This window comes from Nicotiana attenuata, chromosome 2 (genome assembly GCF_001879085.1).
Source record: "Nicotiana attenuata strain UT chromosome 2, NIATTr2, whole genome shotgun sequence".
Taxonomy (NCBI): Eukaryota; Viridiplantae; Streptophyta; class Magnoliopsida; order Solanales; family Solanaceae; genus Nicotiana; species Nicotiana attenuata.
Window position 1 is genome coordinate 34,996,139 of NC_031990.1, and position 9,860 is coordinate 35,005,998.

General features: G+C 36.9%; 2 protein-coding genes across 2 annotated transcripts; one reads left to right on the forward strand and one right to left on the reverse strand.

Annotated features, from left to right (window-relative positions):
* On the forward strand, positions 441-6,747 carry LOC109207078 (GDP-mannose transporter GONST5-like). Its single transcript, XM_019369963.1, has 5 exons — positions 441-710; positions 4,107-4,356; positions 4,444-4,651; positions 5,933-6,164; positions 6,306-6,747. The coding sequence occupies exons 1-5, from the start codon at positions 600-602 to the stop codon at positions 6,516-6,518; spliced, it is 1,014 nt and encodes a 337-aa protein (XP_019225508.1). The 5' UTR covers positions 441-599; the 3' UTR covers positions 6,519-6,747.
* LOC109207068 lies at positions 6,393-9,426 on the reverse strand. The gene is made up of 2 exons (XM_019369953.1): positions 8,021-9,426; positions 6,393-6,479 (listed from the first exon to the last, which is right to left on the reverse strand). Exon 1 carries the CDS (start codon positions 9,283-9,285, stop codon positions 8,032-8,034), a length of 1,254 nt encoding a protein of 417 aa, XP_019225498.1. The 5' UTR covers positions 9,286-9,426; the 3' UTR covers positions 6,393-6,479; positions 8,021-8,031.

The following is a 9,860-nucleotide window of genomic DNA, read 5'->3' on the forward strand; positions in this document are numbered from 1 at the left end:
TATACCCTTGCGGGTGTAGTAAGTAAAAAGGAGGTGTGACACTGGGCAGGAAAAAAAAGGATATAACGCCACTCTTTCTGGCGCTATATCACTGTCAGTGTATAACGCCAGAAATAATGGCGTTATATCACTGACAGTGTATAGCGCCAGAAATAATGGCGTTATATATTAACGGTGCTGTTACCGTTTATATATAGCGCCACTATTTCTGGCGCTATATATATTTTTATTACCTTTTGTTTTTTACACCTATTTATGTGTTTTGAGTCCAAAATAGCAACATTTTGGTTTCGGACTCCCCTAATGCTCTCAAGTACAATTGTCCAATGAATATTCTAGGCTTACGAAATCCAGGAAACGTGTCAAGTCCTTATATGGCGTACTAAAATACTATTGGAGAGATGTTCCATTTCCTTAAAAACAAAAGACAAGACATTATTCTGTATTAATTACTTATACTCTTTACGGTTGCATTAATCCTCCTTTAGTCTTATCATATTTTTCTCCTGTTTTCCTCTATATTTCTCTATAGATGACTGACTCATTGGCTTCTGACCCGTTTCCAATTTAGCTCATTTTTAAGATAGGGGGCTAGAGAAATGGAGGAAAGTGTGTTATGCCAGTGGACTGTGATTCGATCCATTTTTGCTATTGTTCAATGGTGGTGCTTTAATGTAGCTGTTATTATCATGAACAAATGGATCTTTCAGGTCTGTTTTTTCTTTCTTTCTTTCTTATGCCATTGTGGTAGTGTATCTGAAATATTCTTGAAACTTTGATTTATTTTAGAATTGGTTTTATCTGCGATCTCATCAGCCTTAAATTATGCTACATTACATAGTTTTAAAATAGTTGAGAAATGTGTGTGTGCGTCTGTATATATTCATTGTTGATCACATTACTGTCTTGTTGTTTTTATTCTCCTTTTATATGGCTTTTTGGTACTGTCCCTTCTTCTCTATATTTTCATTAATGTGGTGCTTATGCTTTATTGAGCGGAGGGTCTATTGGAAACAACCTCTCTATTCTCACAAGGTAGGCATAAGGTCTGCTTACACACTACCCTCCCCAGATCCCACGGTGTAGGATAATACTGGGTATGTTGTTGTTGTTGTTGTTGCTGTTGCTGTTGTTGTATATATGGCTGATTTCTTGCATATCGATGAACTATAGGGTATGTTAAAAATTCCGTCGGGCATATTTTTCCTTCCATTCTTCCTTTAATTAGTAAAAGTTGCAAAGTCATTGATAATCAGTTAGATTTTGAAGTCAACTTTGCTTGGGACTGAGGCGTACTAGTTGTTGTTGTTGAGTGATTTGAGTTTAGTCATTCCCTTCCTTGAAGTTCGAATCCTTCCAGTAACATGTTGTAGTATTAAAACATCTGCCGGTTAATGGATTTTATGTGAGGCATGGACAATGTGCCAATCTCCCCTAATGTCCACAAATGTGAGTATAACCTCTGAACAATGATAATTCAGTTGTTCGCATATAAACCCGGAAACTGAGAGACAAGTGAGCTTCAAACTAAGAGAATGTAGATTAACATAATTAAAAAGCAGTTTTGGAGTATTAAAATGCTCCAACTTAATACTTCTGGAAGAGAATTAACAAACAAATGCAAAATTTCAAATTTAACGAAGTAGGATGTGCAGATAATAACCCAATATTTGGATAATTCTAACGCATTCAGGTAATAACCAAGAGTTTGTACACAAGGAACCCGAAAATGTTGCAAATGGCCTTTCCAGATAAATAAATCTTGGGTTGAGAAGGTCAGTGTGAAAGTAATATCCAAATGGTTTAGATGTTCCTAATTGAGTCGACTTTCCCAGGTATTCCACCTTTCCTTTTATCTGTCTCGGAATAAGTCTACCTTACTAAAAAGAAAAGTCCTTACTGTGAGAGTTGAACAGTTCCGAATTTACACTACTAGGAAAAGCTAGGAGAAAAACTATGTCTTACTTGCTTCTGTGTACTACAACTGAAAGGAAAATGTCTAGTACATAATTATTCTCTACTTGGCATTTCCTTGTTGTATGGAAAATTAAGGAAGCTATGCAGTTATACTAGTCTCCAATAGGTGCTCATATGTTTTATGAAGTTCAGGAGAAACACTTACCGTTGTAAACTTCAGAAATTTACACTTTTTACTCATAGAATTGCCCTTGTTATTCCTGAGACTACCAAGTAAACCTCAACTGAATTGTAATGAGGAACAATAACAGTTGATAAACAGTTTAATGTCGCCTACACATCTAGCAACTAGCTTGCTGAGTCATATCCAATTTCTCATATTTTTTACTCATATTTGCCCAAAAGACAGGTTTAGAATCTTTCTTGGATCAGTCATTTTAGTATATTGTAGTTTGACCTGAACAGGTCTCTTGACATCCTGTGTGTCTTTTTATTTTCTGGGTGACGTATGGCTTCACACCCTGCCCCTCTTGGATGGAGGTGGCAAACTGGGAAAACTTTAGACAGGTACAGCTACCTAGTTATATTTACCCATTTTTCCATGTGTTCTCTTGATCTTGATCGGGGAAGATTGCTTCTCTCCCAGTTAGGCACCTTTTTCTTTTGTTGGTGAAATTTTTCATCAGTTGATCCACAGTTTACTAATGTTCATAATATCAAGAGCTTGCAACTTCTCATGTGCTTGGAATGGTCCAGATATCACATTACATTATGGATATAAACATGATTCAGTCAGGAGTCATATTGAGTAACTCAGGGTAATCTACGTCAATGACTGTAAAACTGACTTGCTGATTCAAGGATTGAGATTGAGTAGCTTCTGATTTTAGCACACTCAAGTTCTCCACATACGAGAAAAAGTAGTATTATGATTCCCTTCCCAAGTTTACCCATCTAATTAAAATTTCCATGCCTTCGTCATTCAACCACTAATATTTAGTGTAACGGGACCTCTAATATTTCTGCAAGCACCTTTCTCATGATGTAGAATAAGCTGTTAACATTATCTTCTCATGTTAGGCTTTTACATTGATTGCCTCTTATATGCATGCCGTCATTTTTTTTGATAGCCGAGAAATCCTAAGGGCCAGTGGCGCATGGTTCAAAACTATATGGCTGCTGTTATTCTCTTTCTTCTTTTATTTAGATGACAATTACATTGCTTAGATGATGGTTAGATCCAGAAGCTTTTTGCCTATTGCTGGTGCATGTGCACAAACTGCATTTCTCATGTGTGTATGTGTTAGATATGATGGTTTTTCTTAAATGTGGTAATAGATGGATTCTTTGGAGTTTGGTGATGCAAGTGTTTTTCATTTCCATTTTTCTTTGAAGAATCTTGCGACTTTATGTTTTGATTATTGCTCTATCGTTGTTATGATATGGAAGCAGAAAAAGAAAAGATATAGGAGAAGAAATATTGCCCAGTGTTCCTTGCTAAGGCTCAAACTGAGCCTCACAAGTCACAAATATCAAGAGACACATGTTTCTTGTTGTTACATAATTAATCCAGTTTGACTAACCATCCAAAGGCCTCTGCCAGGCGCTATTCTCGCTTTCATTACTGTCCATGTCTTAAGTCTTAAGTCAACACACACACACACACACACTCTCTCTCTCTCTCTCATTGTATCTGACAGCAAACACTGGAACATTCGCTCTCGTCTGGCTTCCTCTCTGATCTAAATCACAGTGCCTTGTAAATGATAACAGACCTTATTTTGCACACCACTGTCACTCTCCCACTATTGCCTGTGCCCATACCCCAAACCCAGTTCTAAGGTTGATAGCATTAGTTGGTACACACCAATCAGAATTCTGGTTGTTACGCTTAAAATGAGTAATACTTGAGTTTATTGTCTGCAAATGAGGACGTGCCTTCTTGGTGGAATTTTTCAGCATTTTAGGTTGATATATTTTAGTATGTGTGATTTCTACTTTTCTCTTCTCTTTTTTTTTTCCCGGGGAAACTAAGAACTACTTTATATGGGGCAAAGAAACTTAACGTCCGTTTTGAATAATAACTGCAAGGTTGATATTCTGGAAAGAGGGTATGAGCATGTTGTACACATGTAATGTTTTCTTGCAATATCTCTTCTTATAATTGTATACTCTACCCGTCTTTGCAGAAACTGGATTTTAAATTTCCATTGACAGTATCTTGCGTACACTTCATATGCTCAGCTATTGGTGCATACCTGGCAATTAAAGTGCTCAAACTTAAGCAACTCATCGTGGTTGAACCCGCAGATCGGTGGAGAAGAATTTTTCCCATGTCATTTGTGTTCTGTGTCAACATAGTCTTGGGGAATGTAAGTCTGCGATACATTCCTGTCTCTTTCATGCAGACCATAAAGTCATTTACTCCTGCAACAACAGGTAAAGCTTGAACCTCAAAGCCCTTCCCGAGGCCTCTTCTTAACCACTCCTTAACCTATTTTGCTTCGGATAACTGCGTTTGAACAGTGATTCTGCAGTGGCTAGTTTGGAGAAAGAACTTTGACTGGAGGATCTGGACTTCTTTGATTCCCATTGTTGGAGGAATTCTGCTAACTTCTGTTACTGAGCTCAGTTTCAACATGTTTGGGTTCTGTGCTGCGTTATTTGGCTGTCTTGCTACTTCTACAAAAACTATTCTAGCGGAGTCTTTGCTGCATGGCTACAAATTTGACAGGTACTATGTACCTACCTCTTTCTGCCCCTCCTTTTAGATAATATATGTAATCCTCTACCATGTCAATTAAAAGGAATTGCTTGAGATGTAACAGAACTTTTACCACTGTTCTTGTACCCAGTCAAACGTTACTAGTAAAACAGGTGATAATTGGAATAATTTTGGTCAAAAAATCTTGTCCGGAAATGACTAATCCCCTGCTAAATTGATTGGCTCAGAAACTTACCTTTGTCGTCAGGTGTAACACATACCAATCAAGGTCTAACATAAGGGAAAATAATATCTAACATAAAGTTCTGCATAACTAATACAACTCTTAGTTTGCAACATAGTACTCTGCATTACCAATGGATTCTCCGTATACCTATTACGATGTTTGGTTTCCTGTATAACTGGGTTAACTGCTCTAGTCTTTTTTTCTCCCAATTTTAGCTCTGCGTTACTAATACCTATGCGGTATGTATTACCGCTACGTGGATAAATGCATATGAAGACGAAAATGTCCTTAAATTAGCTTATTCCTACTTAACAACATGTATTATTATTCACTTGATAACAATCTTTGTTTTGTTATTCACTGCATAAAAATTTATACCTTAATGTTCACTGCATAAACAATCCCTACATATTATGATCCTCGCATAACTAGACCGTAAACCAAATGGCTCCGTCGCTCTATTTTTGTTTTCTTTTCTAAACAACAAATCTTTGATGCTATTCTTTCTTATTTCTTATTCTTATTTTTCTCATAATTGAATTATGGTTCATGAACTATTTGAAAAAAAGAAGGAACCATCTTGGATAATACTGCATCCGCCTTGCTCTATGTTTCTTATATATGTTATGGACAAGGAGATGCTGAACTCAAAGGCGAAGCTAGGATTTGAACAGTATGGGTTCGGGATTATAATCTTTTTAAGTGACTGGGTTCTAAATTAATAGTTTGTACATATCCATTGGATTTCATAATACAAATATAGGATTTGAACAAAAGCTACAGGGTTCTGCCGAACCCGCAACTAGTATTGCGGCTACGCCCCTGAACTATTAAACTAACATCTGAAAACCTATAGCTTCAATCTGATTGTTAGCAAGCATTTTTAATATGCACTGGTACTCTTTCAGTTGTTGGTTTGTAAAAATTCTCATGCTTTCCTCGTGTTTTATTACTTTATTTTATTATTATAGAAAACATATATAACATGAATTATTTAGCTCACTGTTTGTCGAGAAGAAATAGAAAATGCCATAGAGTAATGTTGGTTTGTTGTTGTTCTTCAGTATAAACACAGTTTTCTACATGGCTCCCTTTGCGACTATGATATTGGCTCTGCCAGCTTTACTCTTTGAAGGAGCTGGAGTTGTTGAATGGTTATACACTTTCCCGTCAGTGGTTCCATCCATGTTTATTATTTTCGGCTCTGGAGTGCTGGCTTTCTGCCTTAACTTCTCTATTTTTTATGTCATCCACTCCACAACTGCTGTCACTTTCAATGTTGCCGGAAACCTTAAGGTGGTTACCGCTCTTTTAATATTCAGGTGTCAAATCAAGTTCCATGTTGAAATCAAATAGTATACAAAATTCTTGCTTCTTAGTCTTTCTTTTGGCATCGAGACGATATGAAATTCTTGTGGCGATAATCCACTTTCACAGGTCGCTGTGGCAGTTACTTGTTCATGGCTGATATTCCGGAACCCAATCTCAGCTATGAATGCCTTAGGCTGTGGAGTAACACTTGTTGGATGTACATTCTATGGTTATGTGAGGCACATTCTCTCACAGCAGCCTCAAGAGATTCCTCCAAAGAACAAGTCAGAGTTTGTTCCTCTGGTAAATGAGAAAGTGGAAGATAAAGACAACGATTAGAATAGTAAATGAGGTTACCTCAGTTTTGCAAAAGATAGATTATTCGACTAGACTCTCTTGAGTATTTACCAATTACCATTGCCTTTTGTCCACTTTGAGACATTTATATGTGCTTAATTTTTTTATTTTTTTTTAGCATATTAATTCTTGTTCACAGAGAAAAACGTCCTCAGATAGGTTTTCTTATTTTATTTTTAACAACAGATGAGCATAACAAAACTTTGTTTCATTGCAGTGTCAGAATGCTTTTTATGACAATTTGTTGTTTGAAATTTAGAGCGGTGCAGGGGCGAAAAGCGGGGAAAAATTATGAAGTAGCAGTAAAAATTGTTACAAGTGAAGTTGTAAATTTAAATTGTACACCATAAATAGTTTAGACACTCCTGCCCTAGTTTAGCAATTAGGGTCATGGTTGAGTTGGATTTTAATTTAATGAATGAACCTAATTCCCTCCCACGGGCAGTCTAAAGACCCAAGTAAATAAAATTGGCAACTGCAATCTAATAGGATATGATAATGTATAGGGTGCTTTCGAGAGTGCCATTCATGTCGCTAACAAAAACCTCCAACTAAGGAATATGGTTTTGCAGGAAATATTTATGTGAAATTAATTCCATGGTCTTCAACTAGCTTATCATGTAACTGTAACATCTAATTCTTCCTCTACATCTGTAATGCAGAGAAAGAACACTAGAGGAAAATGTTTTTCTTGAAAATTAAGTAGTTTTTAACTTATTTTCCGGGTGTTTGATTAGGTCATAAAAAAATTTTAAAAAAATACTATGAGACGAAATGAGTAAGGTGTGGGGAGGATGGTAGGTCGGGGTCTAGGAGCCGAAGTGGCAGTAGCAATGGTTTGGGGTTCGGGGGGGGGGGGGTGGAGTAGGGGATGGCGAAGGTTGAGAAAGAGTTTTGGAAAATATTTTTCTGGAAATCATTTTACTCCAATTGAAGGAAAATGATTTTATGAGAAAAATATTTTTCAAAATACTTATTGAAAAATATTTTGCCTCTTTTTGATAGGGAAATCATTTTCTCCAATTGAAGGAAAATGATTTTATGAGAAAAATATTTTTCAAAGTACTTATTGGAAAATATTTTTCAGAAAATGTGTTCATTCATACCAAACACACCGAAAATAACCACATGAGCTTATCACTTATCTGAGGAATGGCTATCTTTCATTGTTCATTTTCCATAGGAGAAACGAAGAGGAAGAGAAAAGGTTGAGTTGTAATTCTTATTTTTGGTTTTTTCTTTTTTGGTTGGCGAAAGGTAGTACAACAAGTAGGTTGTGTAAGAGCCAAGAACTGAGTTTCACTAGATTGGAATTCTGGGAAAATGCTTGTCAAGATGAACGTACTAGTTAAGGTAATTCTAATTGTTTTATTTATAGTCATCTAAGAGAAATAAAATTTGATCACCAGCGAGTAAAATCTAAACAAACCAATTATTTCAGCAGCAATTAAGAAATGCCAGCCAACAGAAACAGAGATTAATACCTTAACTAAAATCATTTAGTAACTAGACCCAAATTAAGAATGCCCCATGAATGTTGTGGCCAAGACTTCTCCTTAGCCTTCATCAACAGAACTCTAGTCCAAGCAACCCAACCTTCCCAAGACATCCTCTTGTCCCATGGACTCCCCCACTCCAATATAAGTCTTAGCCCTTTTTCAGCCTCTTTCTCTGCCTCTTCAAATTTGGCTTTGCTCAAATAGATCTGCCCCAAAACCACATGAGGCTCTCCCACAAAAGGGTTCTTCTCAACACTTGTCAACAACCTCTCCTCAGCCCAATCCAAACTTCTCTTGGAAGCTTCACAAACACCTTCCCAATACAATTCCCTTGCCTCTTTTTGCAACTCTGCATCCAAAACCCTCGTGCAGTTGTCAAAGACTGGTGGAATCACAAGCTCAATTTCTTCATCTCTGCCTTGTACATGGCCATTTTGCTCAGTGAACATGTCTTCTTCTCTGACTATCAGACTGTAAAGAGCTCCCATTCTTGATATGGAATTCATCCATAGCCCTGGCTTTCCATCCCCTGGCCACAAACTTATTTGGGAATTGTTCCCAGAGAATTCCAACCGACCATTGGAGTTATCAAACAAGATATCCTGAAAATTAAACAATTGATCACTAAAATCAGCCATTGTCATGAGAAGAAACACAGCTACCAATCTCCTGGAAACCAACACATCTTCCCCTGTCTTTATGTGCTTCACTGTTATGCCATCCGCTGGCAAAATAGACTGCAACTTCTTCCTCCATGGTTCGTCTCCGTTGAAAAGATGCTTTTCCTTGGCATTCTTAAGAGAAACCTCGGAATGCTTTAGGTGTTCGATAAGTTGGGAATCAGTGTAGTGAAACAAGAGGTCATCATGAATTAAGGGCTGACGAGGGACGACGCAGAAAAGATAGATCAACCTCTCAGCAGCTTCACCAACATGGGCACGCACAGTGTCACGGCCTGTGGAGGGATCGAAGATGGCGAGATTGACATAGGAATTGGAGTAAGCAGAGTGGAAAAGGCCACAAAGGCAAACAGAGTTAGGGGCTTTCCAGAGTTTGAGAATCTTATAGATATCGATGAGGTGATCGAGAAAGCTGCCATGTTTGTGCCAGCACTCGCCGGCGCCCACAGAACGCAAGACGGCGACAAGGGAAGGAAGATCTCTGTCGATAGATTCGAGCTCTCCACGGAGGAAAGGACGGGCTGATTCCAAAAGGGTATGGAGATATGGGTTCTGAGTTGTGGAAGGCATTTTTGGCTGCTAATTAGGGCGGAGAAAGAAACTATAGACTAATATTGCCCACAGATCTCTGCTATACATATGGGATTATGGATGAGAGACGTAAAAGAGAGGATGTTGGTGGTTGTCATTATCCATCTACTTTTTGTTCTTTTCTCTTTAGTTTATCAGTATATAATTATTACTAGTTCCTTTTTTTTTGGGTTAGTATGTTGATTGTTAAAGATAAGGATAAGCACAATAGATATTTGCAATGTTCTTTTGTGGAACATATACAATTTAGCATGTTATTATAGTTTTGTTTTCATCATTAGTGTACGATTAACTTTTTGATTTGCAACTTATGTTTATACTAGTTAATGCGCGATCTTTAAAGTTTTTATCTATATTTATTTTATTATAAAAGTACTAATAATTTATGATAAATATTAAACGATTAAAATATTCTCGAAACATTCTTCTTTTAAATCTCATAATTTACGATCAATTCATTCAACATTTCTTTGATCAACTTTTATTCTGTTCAATAATTAATTTATATCTAAACCATTAATGCCTTTAAACCTACGCAATTCAAACACTGTAAA